This window comes from Neofelis nebulosa, chromosome X (genome assembly GCF_028018385.1).
Source record: "Neofelis nebulosa isolate mNeoNeb1 chromosome X, mNeoNeb1.pri, whole genome shotgun sequence".
Lineage (NCBI taxonomy): Eukaryota > Metazoa > Chordata > Mammalia > Carnivora > Felidae > Neofelis > Neofelis nebulosa.
Window position 1 is genome coordinate 30,105,250 of NC_080800.1, and position 21,459 is coordinate 30,126,708.

General features: G+C 36.4%; 1 protein-coding gene across 1 annotated transcript; it reads left to right on the plus strand.

Moving 5' to 3' along the window:
- The first annotated feature begins 4,977 nt into the window (after nt 1-4,977).
- LOC131502681 (E3 ubiquitin-protein ligase RLIM-like) lies at nt 4,978-10,955 on the plus strand. Its single transcript, XM_058713574.1, has 2 exons — nt 4,978-5,370; nt 6,902-10,955. Exons 1-2 carry the CDS (start codon nt 5,130-5,132, stop codon nt 8,551-8,553), a joined length of 1,893 nt encoding a protein of 630 aa, XP_058569557.1. The 5' UTR covers nt 4,978-5,129; the 3' UTR covers nt 8,554-10,955.
- Nucleotides 10,956-21,459: the final 10,504 nt, after the last annotated feature.

The window sequence follows — 21,459 nt, forward strand, 5'->3', positions numbered from 1 at the left end:
ATATATATATATATACATGTATATGTATATATGTATATATATGTATATGTATATATATAAAACAGAGCATACAGTGAGCATATCTAGAAGATGATAAATATGCCTTTATTTTTCCTCTCACCTCCAAAATGGTAAATCTGATCATCTTCATTTATGAATTTAAATATGAAAAATTTTAAGAAGAAAATAATTTATAATTTGGTAATAATAGCTTGCTTTACCTTTTTGCTTATGCTTATGCTGTACTGTAACTACTGTGCAAAAATTTAATTAAAACATTTTTCCTGGTGTTTTAAAAATTAAGATTTGTTGTGATTATATTCTCATTCATAAAATTGTGGAACAAAAAAATATTAAGGTCATCCATCTCAAGTGTCTTTAAACAAAAATGTTAAGACAACGGAGTATCAACCTTCAGAGATCCAAGGCATAGATGTTTTAACTTAGCAAGCTAAAATCAAAGTCATACACATACACTATTACCTCAAGGCTTTGATCCCCAAGCTTGTCATGACCTTGCCCTGGTTCTGCTGGGAATCATCTGGAATTACCTTCTATGGCTCAATACTCCATTTCAACTTACTGGCTTTGAATTAATGTTCTGGGAGACAGTTATTTCTGGCTTGACATTGGAATTTGGACCTGGTCTGATTCCCTTGCTTCTCTGTTAGCTCAGCATTGCTGCACTAACTTAAAATCCCCACTTGCCCTTTCCTCTTTACTGCATGGTTGCCAATCCAGCACTATGGTTTAGGTGTTCTTTTCAATTCCCACTGCCCAATTCTCTGTCTAAGCAACTGAATAAATCAAACTTTGAAAAAATAGATTGAACCTTCTCATATTAGAGTTTCAGAAATTGGAGTCTAGAGAGTTTAAATGATTGGGCAAATAATGAATTAATGATTAGTCGTCAACCAGGGTCTCTAAATACTCAATCCAATACTCTTTCCTATATATTGAATTGCCTCAAGTATATTGCTTTTAAACACACTGAATTCAAATAATGTTTGGGAAACCAATTGTGATGTCTGATAACAAATATTAAAAACAAGACTTTAATGGTAATGTTGTAGGAACATCTCAATGTTTGAGATGAGGTATATTCACATTGCAAAGGAAATTTCAAAACTTAAGTAAAATAGAGCTGTTACTAGTACCCTGAAACTATACCTGAGCCAATTGTTATTAGCCTAACCAAACATGTTTAAAGTTTTTAATCACACCACACTTATATGCATATGTACACACACAAGCACAAACCTACTCACACTAAGTAAGATTTTGCTAAATTTAAGCGTCCTAAAAATCCCATCAAGGAGCTAATTGCTCACATACATTATCTCACTCTTTATTAAGGTATCAGTGAAAGATATTTTAATTCCCACCAGAACCATTCTGTTTCTTTTTTTTTAATTTTATAATTTTATTTATTTTTTTAATTTACATCCAAATTAGTTAGCATATAGTACAACAATGATTTTAGGAGTAGATTCCTTATGTCCCTTACCCATTTAGCCCATCCCCCCTCCCACACCACCTCCAGTAACCCTCTGTTTGTTCTCCATATTTATGAGTCTCTTACATTTTGTCCCCCTCTCTGTTTTTATATTATTTTTGTTTCCCTTCCCTTATGTTCATCTGTTTTGTCTCTTAAAGTCCTCATATGAGTGAAGTCATATGATATTTGTCTCTCTAATTTCACAGAACCATTCTGTTTCTTAATATAAACCAAATGCTCAGTAGTAATTTACTTCAGGGTATTTTCTCTTCATTTGACAATTAAATGAACATTATTGGGCCAATGTATCAGAATACATTGTATAATATATGAAACGCATATGAAAATTAGGAACATTTTAAAAGGATCAACATTTTCAACACTGAAGTAGGAAATTTAACACAATTAACATATATGCCTAATCAGATTTAAATCATAATCAAATGAAAATGAATGCTCATTTATTTCAACTTAATTATATACAATTTCATTACCCAATAAATACTTACTAAATAAATGACAGAAAAATTCTGTATTATTTTTTCATAAAAGACTAAACCCAATTAAACCTATATAAACATATTAACTTTATAAACTAGACAATAGCAAATAAGTTTTATGTGGCAAATTTATTAAAAATTACTTTTAGACATCTGATTAGATCACTGATCGTATTGCTCTCTTGCTATAACTATTAGGAACCTTCCAATTGTGACAAAAATTCTATGCAAGCTTTACATTAAAAAAAAGAAGAAGAAATACATTGGTTTACAGATCTAAAAATCCTAGCTTCTCAAATTTTTCTTATTTCTCAAATTTCTCAAATTTTTTCTTAAGTATCTAGCCCCTTTTCCATCTGTGTTTTCCTCTGTCTCTTTATGGTGATTTTCCTCATTCTCAGGTACACAAAATAGCACAAGCATCTTTAGGTTTATATCCTACCAGCTTAGCAACCACAGCAGAAAATATTTTTTCATTTTCAATAGTTACAGGTAACATCTCAGATTTTACTTTTATTTAATTTTTTTTAATGTTTATTTATTTTTGAGAGAGAAACAGAGCATGAGCAGGGGAGGGGCAGAGAAAGAGGGAGACACAGAATCCAAAGCAGGCTCCAGGCTGAGTTGTCAGCACAGGGCCCGACGCTGGGCTCAAACTCACAAACTGTGAGATCATGACCTGAACTGAAGTCAGATGCTTAACGGACTGAGCCACCCAGGCACCCCACAGATTTTACTTTTAAATACACTTTTGGTCACATGCCCATGCTTAAACCAGGTACCAATAACCAGCAATTTGAGATATGCTGATTAGACATGGCTGCATCACATGTCTTTTCCTTTATCTACGGCAGTGATTTCAGCTAAACCTACACCAATTGGACTAAGATTGAAGAATGGGTTTTTCCCTCAAGAAAATCAAGGTGCTATTATCAAAAGTACATTAAGTGGAAACTAAGCAGGAAAAACCAAAACCCATCACCTGTTCTCCAAAAAAAAAAAAAAAAAAGAACATCTTAATCTGTGCCCTCTTTCATTTTTTTAAATGTTTATTTGAGACAGAGATAGTGCACAAGCAGGGGAGGGGCAGAGAGAATAGGACAGAGGATCCCAAGTGGGCTCTGTGCTGACAGCAGAGAGTCCAGATGTGGGACTTGAACTCACAAACCATGAGATTATGACCTGTGCCACAGTTAGTCACTCACCTGACTGAGCCATCCAGGCACCCCATGTGCCTTATTTCTGATAGGAAAAAATCAAAATTCAATTTATAGTCTATGTGAATTATTCCTTCGGTGATTAATTTCACATCATTTCCCCCCCCCCCAACTCCAAAATTGTGGCCACAGTTCCCCAAAGAAGCCAAGGTCTTTCAAGTCTATTCCCTCAGTCTGACATAGACTCTTCACCAATATATGCCCAACTGTCACTTTCTACCAGTAGAAACTTATAATTATATCTAAAGATACATATTTAAATGCAGTATCTCTGAAATATTTCCCAACTCTGATTAAATAATCAACACACAGTTTCTTGTACTTACACAATAGTGCAGATATAAATCTCTTATAGCATATAATATACTGTATTTTCACAGTTTCTATGTGATTTTCCACTACCTGGAGTATAAATTATTCAGGAGTACTTTATTTTGCAATATTTGACATATCTCTAGTGGACATTAACTGATTCAGTTTATGTTGGACAGATTAATTGTTAAATAAGTCCAACTGAATAATGTTTAAAATTCCATAGCCAAATCTTTTCTTTACAGGAACAACTTGAATGAAGGATTCCAAAACAATTAAGTGGGCTGATAGTATTCATGAGTCCAAAAACTCTTGGAGGTCTCCTTCAGATAGCATTGCAAATGAGCATTATTCTCACCATGCCATCCTAACTGCACTAACATATAGAGAACAAAATCAGCAGTATCAGTACACAATTACAGTAGGTCAAATAATTGTTCTAGATCTGTTTTAAAAGTGCCTGTGCTGTCTCTGGATAGATTTAAGTAAATATTTATAATATTATGAGAAAGGAGAACAAAAATGAAACTATGCTTTTGTGGAGAATTCCTTAAGGAATTGACCAGAAAACCTGTCAATGTTTTTGCTTGTTTGTTTGTTTTTAAGTTCATTTATTTATTTTTGAGGGGGGGGGGAGCACAGGAGGGGCAGAGAGAGAGGGAGACAGAGAATCCCAAGTAGGCTCCATGCTGTCAGCTCAGAGCCTAATGTAGGGCTCTAACCCATGAATGGTGAGATCATGACCTGAACTGAAATTAAGAGTTGATGGCTTAACAGACTGAGCCACCCAGATGCCCCTTTTTGTTTGTTTTGACAAAAACCTGAGGGAGTGGATAATTCAAGAGGAGGCTATTAAGAGTGAAATATGATAAAAAATATATTTAAAAATAATTAAAAATGATAAAAAATAAAATAAAATAATAAACATAACTTTAAAAAAAAAGAGTGAAAAGGAAAAGACCCAACTAATGAAATTCAGGCATGGCCCTGGTAAATTATCAAAAATTGTAGGCTTTCTTAGTGTCTATGATTTGAGGATTTCATCAGGATAAAAAAGACTTCCATGGGCAACTTAAAATGAGACTTGCTTCATTTAACTGGAATGACTTGCGCGCGCATGCGCGCGTGCACGACATTTTGCAGTAGTCAGTCATATGTAACATAACTAGTTACATTTGGGTTCTTTAATGTAACATACAAATAACTAGAGCACATCAGAGCCTGGAAAAGCCTCCTGAACGCCTGAGAAGACGCTCGTGTGACTAAAGGGAGGTAGGATAGTGCTGGGTTTGAACGAAATGAAAAGAAACCTACCCTACAGTAGGTTGCTACAGTCCCTAGTTGGTAATAATGGCGAATATAATGGCTGCCTAGGCAACGCGGCCTAGCAAATTCTGGTATAAAGTGGTTGCTGGCTACTGACTCCTAAGACACTGGTGGACTACGGTGAGGGAGGAGCGCCGACGAGAAAGCTGTTCCAACGGAAAGAGAAAGATAATCCAGTTATTTTATTTTATATGTTATATTCAAATATAAATTAAAATCTGGTTATTGTATTTCAACAGCAGGTCATAAAAAATATTTTTCCACTTGTTCGTCTAGATGGAAAATTCAGATTCTGATGAAGAAGATGGATCCGTGGCCCGGAGCAGAAGTCAGATGGACCGATTGGTCCGGGAAGAAAACTTCTATGAATTTGTAAATAACCTGAGTGAAGAAGATTACAAGCTTATGAGGGATAACGATTTATTAGGCATCCCTGGTGAAAGTACATTAGAAGAGTTGCTGAAGAGACTTCAACAAATTAAAGAAAACCCACCGGAAAACTCGGAGGAAAATACAGGTATATTTCACTTTTAGGGAGGGAGACTAGAACGGGATGGGTAAGGAACTTCATAATTGTGTTAGCCAAAGAGGAATCAGAAGTGGCACATGTTAATTTGGTGCTAAGTAATTTCTCATCAAAGAGAACTGGTATTTACTTGGTTTTCAGTGAAAATGTAAAGATAGGTGTTTTTTTTTTTTTTCCTCCCCAGTTCATATTTGGATTACTTTAATTGGGAAACAGTGTGAAATAGCCTATTGATATTTTCTTGGTTTTCCACCTCAACTGAAAGTTCCTCCCACTTCCTGAGTTATTTTTGTTATATGGCCTTCTTCACCAGCAAAAAAATACTGTATATGTTATTCAACTGGTGGTAATTTTGCCCCCATCCCCCAGGAAATGTTTGACAATGTCTTGGGATATTTTTGGTTGTCAAAAATGATGAGTGGGTGTTATTGGCAAATATTGGGCAGACGCCAAGGATCTTACAATGTATAAGATAGCTCCCCAAAACAAAGAGTTGCCCAGCACCAAAATGTCAACAGTGCCAAGGTTGAGAAATCCTGCTCTAACCCCAGGTCTGGTGCTTTTCTCCTAGTGTGAAGTAAAGAATTTTACTGTCTAATGAAGAGGATATATAACAGTTTAGTTCTTAAATATGGCCTCAAATGTACTATGCTAGATTCAGGTTATTCATTTGATCTGACCTTCAATTTCATGTCAATTCAAAATCCTGTCACATTAAGAAGTATTCAAATATTTTTATTTTTTTAAATTTTCTAAAATATATTTATTTTTGAGAGACTGAGACAGTGTGAGTGCAGGGAAGGAGCAGAGAGAGAGGGAGACACAGAATCTGAAGCAGGCTCTAGGCTCTGAGCTGTCAGCACAGAGCCCAATGTGGGGCTAGAACTCACTAACTGTGATATCATGACATGAGCCAAAGTCTGAACCGACTGAGCCACCGAGGTGCCCTCCCCCCACCCTTTTTAAAAGAAGTATTCAAATACTTTTAAACCTATAGACTTTATTTAAATTTGGGCAATGGCTACAATCGTCTTATATTTTAAAACAACTTAAGAGCCTAGAAAAAGTAATATTTTGACTCATGAGAATTAGGCAGTAATGTAAATCAGACTAAAATACTAGCACTGTACCTTAACCTTGTTTAATTGTATTCGTGTTTTGACAATAGAGTAAAAAATTGTCTCTTGACTTTCCTCCCACAGTAGTACACAAGCCCGTGTATATGGTGAAATATTGAAAATAGACTTGCTCCTGATTCCCTTTGAAAACATAAAAAAGATTCTGTAAATTTATCTACAATTAATTCTTTTCAGAAGGAACTCAAACTTTCCTGCCTCTTCTTGTAAATCTAGAAAATGTAGTTTACAAAGTATTAACTCTATATATGTGAAATCTGTTTAAAATATCTGAGTACTAAAGTTCTAATTTTTTGTTTGTTTTTGCAACAAAGTTTCAGAGTGCTATTCTATGATGGTTCTACTTTTGGTAGTTCCTTTATGCCCTCACTTCTTTTTGTTAACAGGTGGAGGAGAGTCTTCCGGTAATAGTGGTGGGTATCTATTAGACTGGCTGAACGCTTTCGGACAAACTGAATATGTGACAAGTGGGCAAAGAGAAAACCAATCTTGGGAAGAAATAATCCAGATTAATTCAGACAGTAATGACTCCACATTCAGTTTAGAAGTAAATTCTAACCCTAATAATGGGAGCCCAAATCCAGAGAATGAATATGTAGCATCTACAAGATCTCCCAGAACATACAACATGGAAAACAGCCAAAGTCAAGCAGAAAACACACAATCTGAATCAACATTTATAAGATCACCTGGATCAGAACAAAGTACAACTGAAGCATTAATACAAGTCCCAGTTACCAGAGGTCGGCGAAGAGCAAGAAGCAGTAGCCCTGACCATCAGAGAACCAGAGCAAGAACTGAAAGTAGTCCGGCTCCAAACAGAATGAGTGAACTTTTACGAAGATTTCATTATAGTATAACATCTCCAACTTTTGAGCAGCCTCTGGTAAATGAGACTGAGAGATTTTCTAGGATTCAGCACCAAGAAACATCAAGACAGCAAATAACTGGACTTGAGCTGCAAAATAGGGGTCTTGCAACTTCTGGATCAAGCAGTGCACTTCAAGAAGAAAATTCTCCAGGCACAACCAATGATGATGAATCTCAGGGACTGGGACAGATAAATCCAACCATACAGTTCGATTGTGAAGTAGGACAAGTTCATCCTAGGGCGGACTCTCAAAGAGACAGCACAGCTACCAGAATTCAGTTAATGTCTGAGACGCCAAACAACGCTCTCACTTTAGAAAGTGAACAAGGAGGACGCAGGGATATGTTTCCACATTCTGAGCAGGCAGATGCAAGAGCTTATGTCAGGAACGCCAGAATTCCTTCTCTTCATATTATTTTAACTACTGGTTTCAATGATATACCACCTCCTGCAATTCAGAGCACATTAAGGCAGACAGTGACAGGATCCAATGGCTTAAGTGGTAATCTCAGGGCCAGTGACACTGATTTAGTACACAGTGTCTCACTCCTAAGTCCAAACATGGAAAGGGAAGAGTCACGAAATGAAAGAGATGATTCTGATGGTAGGACTCATTCTGATTGCAATTCAAATCCTAGTTCTGATTTCCATTCAAGTTGTACATTGATTTCTAGTTCAGGCTCCAGTTACCTGTCTAGTTCCAATTCTACTCCTATTTCCAGTTCCAGCTCCAGGGATGAATATTCAGAAATTAGCTCAGTAATGTTTGAAGGCAGTAATGACATAAGCTTATCACCAGGCTTGTCATCAGAAACCAGGCAAGAAAATAGATCTATGAGCCCAATAATATTTGATGACAGTGACTCTTGGACCTCCCTTAATCTGGACCATTTTTTCCTCTTAAATGAAGATGATCATGACCAACATACAGGACTTACCAAAGCACAGATTGACAATTTGGCTATAAGATCTTTTGGTGAAGGTGGTGCATTAAAAGCCTGTACCATCTGCATCACCGAGTACACAGAAGGCAACAAACTTCGCATCCTACCTTGCACCCATGAATTTCATGTCCACTGTATCGATCGCTGGCTGTCAGAGAACTCCACTTGTCCAATTTGTCGTAGGGAAGTAGCAGGTTCTGCTGAGAGAGAAAATTCTAATTGAGATCTGAATTCTCAGCTATATAAAGTGTTATAGTGATGGTCAAACAGTAGTCACCTGCTTATGTCCACTTCTGGAGTGATGCTTAAATACGGCAATATGAAACTAATCTAAAATTTAATCCAAATGTAACAATCAGAACTGAATTATAGGTTCTTGAAGGAATGATTGGACTTTGTCCACTTTTTCTTCCAGAATAAAATATTTTTAAAAAACAAACAATATTATCCTATCCGACAGCAAAAACAAATTTCACACCATACTAGATCACTTCATCTTAAAAGAAACTTAACAGGTACACTCAGGTGGAATGTTCCCAATTCCATGAGAGAAATGTCTTAATATGATATAATCAACCCAGATGGATCCTAGTAGTCTTATCTAGTCATGTAAATCCCAGACATCTCATAGCCCTGTCTCATCTTAGATGTGCATACAAAGAAACAGGAATGCAACCAAAATAATTAAGAAGTTAAGAATTTATTAGAATCACATAAAAAATTAATGTTATTCAAAGAATGCTGTAAAAAGCTTTAAAAACTTTGTCTTCTATCTCTCTTCCTAGCAGTTCATATCACTCGCTAATACTATCTTAAAGTTTCTCCCATTTTCTACTACCAACGTATCAGTTAAGGTCCTGGGCAAAAATTGATGGCATACTTGAAAATGGTGATGGAATAGCATTTAATGAAGAGACTATTTACTAAAAGTGTATAAAGAATGAAAGGAAACCAAGAGATGTTGAAGTACCCTAGGCTAGCAACTGTGAGAAGCCAGTATTATCACCACTAGGCTTCAAGGGGCATAGAGAAGTAGTAGTTCCTGCAACCCAGACACAGTGTCCTGTAGTTGAAGAAAAAGGCCATCCAACAAGAGCTGTGACCTTAGATGAACAAAAGGCAGCCAGTGCCAATCTAAAACTTGGAGTAAAGGGTCATGGAAATAAATACAAATACCCTTCCCTTTCTTTGCTCCTGATTTATAATATACTGTTGGTAGTTTACATTAGCGAAACCCAACCTGAAGACAACAGTAAGAGAGAATGTTTGATGAAGCTGATAAAGGTCAGCCTCCTGGAATCACAAAACAGGGCAGAGAAGGATGGCCAGTGGATCCAAAGAGCAGATCAGAGACCATCTACCACAACCAGCATTCCCAGTTCTCTTCAAACTCTGCATGCTTTCTTGCCTCTAACTCTTGCCCTCCATTTTGCTCTTTGACTTCGCTCTTTAACAATCCTTTTTTAATTTTCCTTTCACCTACTCAGAGCTGACACCATAAAGGAGAGAACAAGTACATTTTATCTTTAGAAGTGATGAGATGATGAGATGACAACCCCATAGAAGTTAATTACATTGCTTTTAAACACGTCACACTTTGGTTTGCTGTGATTGTAAACTACTAAGGAAAGAAGCCAGTATAGGTATTTCTTCAAGTTTTGCTATATAAATATATTCAGGTTTCAATTTCTTTTTATTTATAAGTTTAGTTCATATATATATATTTTAAAAACATATCCTTAATTCTTATAAAGTGTCTTACGGTTTCTATATCTCAATGTTTATGTGAGTGACCCAAAGCATCCAATTACTGCTTACGGCCTCCCAAGTTGCAGCCTGAAAGCTTTAAGGTAAAAAGGTAAAACCCAAGTTCAAAAACACACCTACTTAATTCAATTCTAGTTGTCCCCATAAAAGTATCCCGAAACTATGACACTTTAAAATCCAATTTTAGGTCATGCTTCCTTTCCAATCCAAACATAGTGAAGGTTTTTTCTCTTAATTCAGCCTGGAAACTCTGGAGATTTTTTTGGGGGGGGTTGGGGTGGTTGTTCTGTTGTTGTTGTTGTTGTTGTTTTGTATATTGGCCAAACCAGCAAATTTTGCTTAAAATTTTCAATCCTGGCTTAGGTGAGAGTACATCGTATTATAACCAAAGCAATAGTCATAAATATTGTAGAATGTGCAACCGATGTAAATATGGACAATGTTAAGTATAAACTTGTTCTAAAAATTTTAAGTCGGTATCATCACTAAGTTTTATTTTCTGTGTGAATTGTTGGCAGCCACAGTAATTACACAGAAACATGAAATATAAATGGGGAGTGTTGATGATGTCTTTTGATATATCTTTGAGCTAGAATATTTTTCACACAGAAGATATTTGTGTGGCTAGAAACAAAGTCTTTTTTTTTAATGTTTTATTTTTGAGAGGTGGTGGGGGGCAGTGGATCCAAAGCAGGCTCTGTGCTGACAGCAGCAAGCTCCATGCAGGCCTCAAACTCACAAATGGTAAGATCATGACTTGAGCTGAAGCCGGATACTCAACTGACTGAGCCACCCAGGGGCCCCTAGAAATGAAGTCTTGAATGAACCTCTGAAACTCACGTTAAATTCTGAAAGTTGTTTGAATATTCTGATTGTTACTATTTTTTTAAAAAAATATGTATTTATTTTGGGGAGAGCGCTGGGGAGGGGCACAGAGCTGGGACAGAGGATCTGAAGCGGGCTCTGCACTGACAGTCTGACAGCAGTGAGCCCTATGGGGGTGGGGAGGGGCTCGAACTCACAAACCTCGAGATCATGACCTGAGCTGACGTCCAATGCTCAACCGCTCAACTGACTGAGCCACCCAGGTGTCCCTGTTACTGAGTATTTCTGATGCTAGATCTATTTCATTTAAAGTGAGCAGAATAATTATAACAGTGCTTGGCTTCTTATATCCTAACATGTGCCAACCTTCCAGAGGATAACAACTGCCTACTTAATGCTTTAGTACATTCATATATGTCTTCTGTGGTAGAATTCTAAAATTACCCCCAATGACTTTTACAGTAGCCATGGAATATGAGACCTTTGAATGTGCTAGAATATCATTCCCATTAGTAGGTTATGACATATGGCACAGTTAATTGGGATATTCTGACCTAATCAGATGAGCCCTTAAAGTCAGAGGACTTCCAGTCCACATAAGATGGTTTATACTATCACTCTCCCTGCTCTCCCTCTATATGTACAACTATATATCCTAGAAATAACATGCGACAACCAAGAGAGAACTCTGACAGTTCTAAAGGAGAAAGTGCATTGACTAGGGACCCTCCGAATGGATGAACAACTTCATGACAGTGCATCTTATGACTCCCTCCCAAAAGAAAAAGGTGACTCAGGCTCAGTACTTCCTAACTCCCAACTTAGTAACAGAAAGTGGCTCAAACAGGCTCTTTCTCCACCAGATAAAATAGGAGTCCCACTGAAAACACGAGGTAAGCTCTGCAGAAGCTGTAAGGAAGAACAACTAAAAGCCCTGCTGATAATAAGAGACCTGGAAAAGTGCTCCCTTTCTCCACTGGGCCTGAGGTACCCTTTCCCCACCCAGACATACTGGTGACCAAGGGTTCCAGCAAAAGTGATCCCACCATATAAAGCTCCCATCTGGAAAATGCTCTACTCCTTTGCTGGGACTGAGACTCCTCTCCCATACCCAGAGATACCAGGTAACTTTCCTGTACCTACCAGCAACAGGGACCCCACCACAAAAAACTCTCAACTTGGTAAATACTCACCATCCCTTACAGTCAGGGGAGATCCTGACATTACAAGTGCCTGGCCTGGGAAGTACTCTTCATCCAGGAGGACCAAGAGATTCCCTTCCCCCATCTAGAAGTACCAAGTGCCCTGGCCTGGGAAGCTTTTTCTGCCCCTTAAGCAGCACAAGAACAGACCAGTACTACCCTACCTGCACAAGAAAAATCAAATAGACCAAAATAGTACCACAAAGGTTCTGAAAATTAGATTGTCATGAAACCACAGTCCACAAAAGTAGAACAGGCAATGTGTGCCAAATCTAAACAAAATACCTGCTAAAATTTAAACAACACAAACAAAAAAACAAACTTTAAACAGGAACCAAATTATCCTAATAGCCAAAATGCTCAACAGACAAAACATCACCTTTCATACCAAGAACAAGATACATGACAGCTTGCATGAGAAATGATGAATGATGTCAATCCTAACATGAATTCGATGTTTGAATCATCTGACAAGGTTTTTAATACTGATTTCAGGCATTTAAGACCTTTAACAGAGAACCCAGTCACCTCATGCCAGTATTCCAACTTGGAGACCTGTGAACTAATAAAGGGATGTTTTAAGTCACTACATCTGTGCCGATTTCTTATGCAGCAACAGAAAACTAACAAACTTCTCCTCTAGGATCCATCCTATGCCCAGAAAAATGTTACGAGTCTTAAATGGCTCAGTGTCTTACTTCTAGGCCTACTATAACTTTATTCTTGGTCCTGCAGAAAATACAATTCTTGGCACCATTTTTTCCCTAGAATGGAATCCCTAACTAATTCTTGCTATTTAGCTTCAGGAAGACAATATCCTTCCTGTTTGAACAACCATCAATATCTTAACACTTTAACTTCATATCAACCAATCCCACTTTACCAGTGTATGCTGCTTATATCATATGCCCAATTTAATGCCCTGACTTTCAAATTATGAAGCCACTTATTTTTGTCTCAAAGCAATTGCTGAGTATTAGAATGCACTCCCAAACCACATTCCTCTATATCTCCCCTGCCAAATATCAGAAGTTGGAAAGATTTGCATCTGAATTTTCCAATCTCTACCTGATCTCTGTTTTTTAGATTATAATTTATCAGTTTAAATCCATAGCATCAATTATGAGTGTGAGCATAAATATTTCCTTAACAATTTTTCCATTATTTTCTTTCTAGATTGTTTTATATTTATTCACTTATTCCGGCCTACTTAAAATTTTTTTTTTTTTTTTCAACGTTTTTTTTTATTTATTTTTGGGACAGAGAGAGACAGAGCATGAACGGGGGGAGGGGCAGAGAGAGAGGGAGACACAGAATCGGAAACAGGCTCCAGGCTCCGAGCCATCAGCCCAGAGCCCGACGCGGGGCTCGAACTCACAGACCGCAAGATCGTGACCTGGCTGAAGTCGTACGCTTAACCGACTGCGCCACCCAGGCGCCCCGTATTCCGGCCTACTTAAAAAAAGTAAACCTTATCCTAATAATAAATTATTTTTGAAAGCAGTTATAGCCTATGGATAGGACTTTGATAGCAACAGCAAGTATATCTTTTTTTTTCTTTTTTGCTAACCATAAAAATAGGTTGTGCTCTCACGCTTCCATTAAGAATTAAGCTTAAAAATTTCTCCATAAGTTCAAACAACTTTGAGCACATAAGAACATCGAAACATTGCATGTACTGAAAATTTCACAAAGAAATGTAGCTTCTGTTGAATAATATTACCTGTAATCTACTTGCTTTGAGATCTCAGTCTCCTCATTTTCAGTATCTTTTCAATACTTAACCAAACATTTTATATCTTTTCATTATATGGGAAGCAAATGTATAATCTGTCTGTGAGAAGTTTTCCTGTATGAGAATCTTGAATGAAAATCTGAACTATAATTTTTGCAACTTTAAGATTTGAAAATTCTTTCCCATCTTACTTGGGCTATTTCACTGTGTAAAATAATAAAAGACCCCCCTTTGTGTGATGGTTGAAACTCTCAATTTTTTGTCATTAAACAAGCATCTTTAACATCACTGAAAAAATGTGGGTGCTTGGAAAAACATTTTCAGGAAATTCCTTTTCTCTCATCTACCATTTATATAGGACGGACACTAATTATCAACCAACTCTGGGTTCTAGGTTATCCATTCTGACATCACTCGTCACAACACAGCTATCTATCACCCCTGGCCTTGTCATCTATACTGGAAGCATATTTTTTGTTGTTGTTACTGCACTTAGCTCTAAAATATATATTTTTTTATTTATCTTATACTTGTTTTCTTCCCTACTCCTACTCCAAAATAGAATTACTACAAGAGCTTTCTCTTTATTACATTGCTACATTTCTAAAGACTAGAACAGTTATGGTATGAGTCTATGTATATACATATATATACTCAATATCAGTAGGGAAAAATCTGTTATAAGATTGCCAACAGGACTGATGGGGGAATTCTGGTCCCAAGCTGAAGACTCACCTTCCAGGTTCTTTCGCCTACCCGGCTTGCTTGTGTGCCAAATTACTACTAATGTAGAATGAGTAAGTAACAGACTATAAATTGCTCCCTCTGCTTAATGCTAGGGGCTCAGACCTCTGGAAAGTGATCTCCTCTGAGCTTGCTGGTGTGAAATAAACCTCCTGCCTTCCAAGATCTCTGAGTGCTACATGGTTCTTCCGCTGGGTGATCCAGACCAAGTTCCATAACAATATGTATGTGTACGTGTGTGGGGGGGGGGGGGGAGGGTATATACAGCATATACTCAGTGAAAGAATGCCAAATGAACAATTCAACCAAAGAAAATTGTTGCTCAGTTTCAGATTTTTTGGCTAATGTCAGCATCCCAGACTTATTTTTTTCCCTTTATTCTTCAGAGAAAAATTATTTTAATATTGTTACACAGCACCCTCGATTTGATATATTTCAGCCTAGACCTCTTTCACTTAGTTAACCTATTTGTACATTTCTTGCTTGTTAAATTATAATATCTGACAGACCTTCTCCAAATCATTATTTCATGCATTCAACACATATAGACTTATCCAGATGTGCCAGGCCTGATGTTGGATGCTTGGATTATAGTTAAGAAGCACAGCATTTATCACTAAGACATGTACTGAGGGCACCTGGGTGGCTCAGTCTGTTAAGCATCTGACTCTTGATTTCAGCTCAGGTCATGATCTCATGATTCATGAGACTGAGGCCTGAGTTGGGATCTGCACTGGGTGTGGAGCCTGCTTAAGATTCTCTCTCTCCTTCTCCCTCTGTCCCTCTCCTGCTTGTGCTCCCTTTCTCTCTCTCAAAAAAAAATAAAGAAAGAAAATAAAATAAAGAAAGAAATCCACTGAATTTTTAAAAAGGCACATAAATAAACATATGCTAACACTGTGTAATAGGTACTCTTATATGGATGCTCTAATCTTTTTCAGATACAGGACATAATGGAATGATCTAGAAGGAGCAGTCCACATTAATAAGTCAAAACTCCCTAAAGTTAAGTGATATTTTAGTTGTAGCTGGTAGGACTAGTAGTAATTAACCAATGAAATGAATTATTAAATTGTGTTAATTATTAATTTTATTCTAAGCAAAATAAACACTGTATCCAAGAGTAGAGATGAATAACAGAGCACTGAAAATTCAGGGATCAGTAAGCAGGACACTGTGGCTGAATCATTATACTCTGGGGTAGAAAAGGAAGAAGACTAAAACATTAGCAAAATATGAAGAGATGAGGCCAAAGGGCTAACCAACGGCCTTTATAATCTTGCTGAAGAGTTGAACTAGACCCTCTAAGCAATGAATCATTGATATGATTTTAGTGATAGGAAAAATCGAATAATATGTAGAGAAGGTGAGACTAGAGTAAATGTAGTAATTATTTAAAAAATACTTGGTGAATATTTTTCAGAGATGAAGTTAGAAATAAAACTTCAGGTTGAAGAAGTACAGGAACCATCAGTAAAATAAATGAAAACAAATATACAACTATACATCTGTATCAGACACCTCACCTCAGCCTTACACAGTTACACCTGCAACTTACACAGCTGCAGAATGTGCAACTGTGGCAGATCACATACATGTACAACCTGACAGTCTTGCTATTCATGATTCCACTAAATCTGCTTCACACTTCTCTCCTCATTCCAGCAGGTGAGGATACAGTCAAAGAAACCTGCTCAGTGCCTCAACCTACTGACCCCATGGATGAATTCTTTCTCCTTTCTTCACACTTCCCTCCCTATGACTTTGATAACTAGATTATAGCATTTCTAAGGGTCAAGTTACAGCTTGATCATGCATTCTCATATTGCATCACCCTCTCTCTCTCTGCCTTTGCCCTACAATCCTGTTCTCTTGCATTGTACTCACTAATTAAATAAAAGCACATAAACCCCTGGCCTAAGGCTCTGCTTTCTGGGGAAGCAAGGCTAAAAACAGCTGTATTAACAGCAAAGAGGAAAATCTAAAAAGCAATATGGAAGAAAGAATACCAAGTAAGAGGAACAATTATTTTGGTAGCAATCTTCCCATTCATAACAATAGACTCCAAAAGATAACTGAAAAATACTACCCTTAAAGTGCTAATGGGGAAATCACTCTTAACTTAGAATGCAATACTCAACCAACCATATTAACAAATAATTAAAAAATGGCATTTTCAGACAAAGATAGAGATTTCTACCTACATACCCTCACTGGGAGAACTTCTAACGAATAGATTTTCTTACTGAAGGAAATTAACCCCACATGAAGGAGTGGGATTAAAGAATAATACTAGGCAATGAAATTAATATACATGTAGATATACCCAAGAAAAATTAACTGTTAAACATCATGTAATTATGTGACTACTTTGGGGGCAGAGTCAAAAATGAAGTGCAATTAAACTCTAGACAATCATTACATGGAATATAATATATGAGCAGGGCAAATGCTTTGAAATTTCTGACTTTTCTTCTGGAAGGGGTAGAGATATTTATTTTTTAATGTTTATTTATTTTGAGAGAGAGAGAGAGAAAGAGATAGGGGGAGAGGGGCAGAAAGAGAGGGAGACAGAGAATCCAAAGAATTCTGTACTGATAGTGCAGAGCCTAATGTGGGGCTCGAGCTCAAAGGCCTGAGATCATGACCCAAGCTGAAGTCAGATGCTTAACTGACTGAGCCACCCAGGTGTCCCAGGGGTAAAGATCTTAAATGTAAGACTGTGATCATTCAAGTAAGAATGTTAGAAGTTAAACTATTAAAAATCGAGAATTTGAGTATATAACCTTAAAATCTCTTGAGGGGGAAAATATAACATTGAATGAAAAATTAAAATTAAAAAAATACACATTTTATGCAAAGTCAAAATACACAAAACTAGAATATTATTTCTAACTGGAAACAAATGTCTAGATTCATAAAAATATCGATGTAGAGTATAGTCGAACTTTAAGCAGTGTGTAACTCTGAGCTGGAAGGGAAATGCCATGGAATTTTAGGGCTCTGCCGTGTACTGCCAGTCTTTTATTTCTAAAACAAAAAGATAACAATCAAATATTTAAAAAAATCACATCTTGGGGTGCCTGGGTGGCTCAGTTGGTTAAGCCTTTGACTTTGGCTCAGCTAATGATCTCAGAGTTCATGCCTCAGGCTCTGTGCTGACAGCTCAGAGCCTGCAGCCTGTTTAGGATTTGGTCTCCCTTGCTCTCTGCCCCTCCCCCACTCTTGTTTTCTCTCTCTCTCTCTCTCTCTCTCTCTCTCTCTCTCTCTCAAAAATAAATAAACATTTAAAAAATTGTTTTCAAATCACATCTTGAGTCTGGGTATCAGACAGACTAGTGATTCCTTGCTGTTTTTTGTAAGATTGAAATAATTTGTAATTAGTAAAAGTTAAAAAAAAATTGTCATGGATCTCTCCTTTATTAATTCCTTGAGTCTTGGATCATGATTTCTCCTCTCTTCCTCCTCCTTCTTCTAATCTCTCTCTAGTATATAACCTTGTATATGGAACATAGTTAAATGCACATTAAACATTTGTTGACATGTATAATGCACATGAATGTATTTTGCAACCTAAAGCAATTATCATTATTTTATAAACTTTTCACATAAATGCATATTTTCCTTCTAATAAGTGAACCACTATAAACTGTAATATTCTACAGAGTACCTCAAAAGTAAAAGATGGAAAAACAATATGCACAAATTTGAGGGGATCAAATTTTGCCACTCCAAGATATGCCTCTTTGACACATTGATTATTATAAACTGTTATTTTTAAGAAACTACAGACACAAAAGAAGCTCTAAAAATGGAGTACAAATTACCCTTGTAAGAGACATTTACACATATAAGGGAAATTTCCATTTGTAAGGGTATCTCCTTTGCTGTACCAGGAAGGGGATGACTCTGTCTCTAGAAACTCCTATCAATGAAGAATACAAGGACTTAAACCTCCTTCACAAACTTACTCTTGTTTACTGTGCCTTTTCTATAAATCTCCCAAGTATCTTGCCACCACAAACATCATCTGTCTATAGCTGAAGGTGGTACTTAAGGTTATAGTTTTGGTCATTTGGGGGACTTATTTTTCCTGCTCTCTCCCATGTATACAAAAGGTATACATGTTATTAAACTTTTGTTTGCTTTTCTCCTGTTAATGTGTCTTGTCAATTTTATTATTAGACCAGCCAAAGAACCTAGGAAGTTAGAATGAAAATTCTTTTTTCCTCCCCTATACATGAATCCTGTAGATATATTTTTGCAAATAAACACTTCTATAGTGAAACTGCCATCATACAACACTGGTAGGAGCAAAGCATTTATGAATAAAGTAACTATTTACTGGTGCACAATTATATATAACTTATGTGGGAAACTAGTAAGTACCTAGCATGCAAAGGCAATCTATTAATCTAAGAGTATAATTTATAACAGAGATGAAAGTAGATGTACACTTGCTATGACAGCATAAATTCTATTAGAATTGCACTTGAGATACTATTATAAAGTAGGTGACTAAATGGGATAGAAAAATAGATTTCTAGTGTGCAAGGCCAAAAAAGAATAATGGACATTTTAACTTCTTTTTCACAGAAAAGCAGAAAATACATGTGTTAGCAATGAAATTGAAATTACAACATAATAGTTTTCATTGAATTTTTTTTTTCTTTCCAGTTACTAGGTTTTGCTAGAATCATTCTAACCATATCATTTAATACTCATTTCATTCTCTTGTGTACATCTGATTTGGTTATGATTTCTAAAAGTAATACATTTTATTTATAAACCTCAATATTTCACAGATATAAACACAGAATATTAAAGCCATTGTTACTGTCAGATTGAATAAAATCTAACATTATCCAATCTGAGGTAGGCTCCAGGCTTTGAGCTGCCCACACAGAGCCCTGATGCAGGGCTCAAACTCACAAACCGTGAGATCATGACCTGAGCCAAAGTCAGTTGCTTAACCAACTGAGCCACCCAGGTGCCCCCAAACTTTCTATCATAGTACAGGGTTTCAGAACAAGTCTCCCCCAAAATGTGTCACTTTTACATATGGACTATTTTGAGCTGAAGGCATTCAAGACCCAGCAGACTCAGCAGACTCAAGAAAAAAATTTACCTCTCCCCTAAGCTACCTAAAAGAACTCAGATAGGGGGCCTGGTGAAAAAAGAGAGCTATTACTAAAAGATAAAAGATAACTTTTTTATCTGAATGATCTATTTGCAGGGCAAACATCTAAGTACCAAACATCTGATCTTCTTATCTTCCTATGAATCACTCTCCTTCCCTTTGAAGCCCCAGGCCTCTGTCCCATTCCTTAGCTCAAGATGGCATATAAGCCTCAACCGTACAGCTTGTCCTTAGACCTCATATTCTTCTGGAGGCCCCCATATATATGTAATTAAATTTGTTGTTCGTTAATCTGTCTTAAGTTAATTTGATTATTAGAGCAGCCAAAGGACCTAAAAGAAGTGAAAATTTTTCCTCCTCAAAAATAGTTAACTATGATTTCCATACACTTATTTTGTGGACACAAGGGAAGAACTGACAGCTGATATCAGAATATCCTCTAAGTCAATGGAAATTTCCTTGAGAACAGCCTATATTCCTAACTATACACAACATTCTTGGAATTCATGAATACAGTGTTACCTTCAAATTGATGCTCCATGGATCTTCAGTATACAATTATTTATGGAAAAGAGATACAATTTTTAAACTCTATAATGCTTTGTAAATATACATACAGTCAACAATGTCTATAAGCATTTAAACCAAGTCTTTATATTTTATTTTTCACATTTTTTGGGGAAAAGTTTCAAACCCAAAGAAAAGTTGGAAGGCCAGTATAATGAATAAATACACTAATTATTAATGTATCACATGCCAGTTGCATCACTTTGTCTCCAAAGACACACATGCCCACACAAACCTCTTTCATCAAACAACCTGAAATTAGCATAAGGATGTCATATTTTACCTCTAAATGCTTCATTATGCCTCTCACTGTATTATGGAAACCTGTACCACCATTACCACACTTAATAGAGGAGATATACATGCTGTTAAACTTCTCTTTGTGTTTCCCCTGTTAGTCTTTCATCACAGTAGGGGGACTCAGCCAAGAACCTGGAAGGGTACAGGAAAAACTATCTTTCCTCCCCTACAATACTAAATTATTCCTTATTTTCCCCTAAGAGCACTTTTTAGCTGTTGTTTTTTTCCCTAGAATTCAATCCATTTCAACCAAATATTTTGCTATCATGGTCCTTTAGTTTACCATGATCTAAAAGAGTTGATCTGCTCTACTTTTAATGGCACTAAATCCTTTGCAGAGTCAAAGCCAATTGTTCTTCAACATATTACACATTCAATATTCATCTGAATATATTGCCATGTTTAGATTCAGATAAAATGTTTCTGGCAATGATACCACTTAGGTGATGTATAACTTCCTCTGCATCTCATCAATGGGCACATAGTGTCAGGTCATAATGCTATTAGTGATTTATGATGTGACCAGCAATCTTGTTGTAAAGGCATATTTTCCATTTGTAATTAATAAGTAATCTTAGGGATGGTGAATATCCTGTTCTCTTCAGTTTTTTACCATATGGTTTCAGCTATTGATCCCTATCTGAATATATTACTACATCAGGGGTTACAAAATAGTTTCTAATTATGAAATTCTTTCTATATTAATTTGCTGCAATAATTTGTTATAATCTAATTTTCTACTTTTTAAGAGATCATTTTCTATTTTTTCTATCTCTTCTCTTTTCAAAATAATTATGAATATTTCTTTACTCTTATTCATAAATATTTATTATATTGAATGTATTATAA

Bases quoted from the DNA above. Each gene is read 5' to 3' on its own strand.
- LOC131502681 (XM_058713574.1), top strand. From the start codon at position 5,130: ATGGAAAATTCAGATTCTGATGAAGAAGATGGATCCGTGGCCCGGAGC. The intron at 5,371-6,901 runs GTATATTTCACT...TTTTGTTAACAG, and splicing joins AAACTCGGAGGAAAATACAG to GTGGAGGAGAGTCTTCCGGT.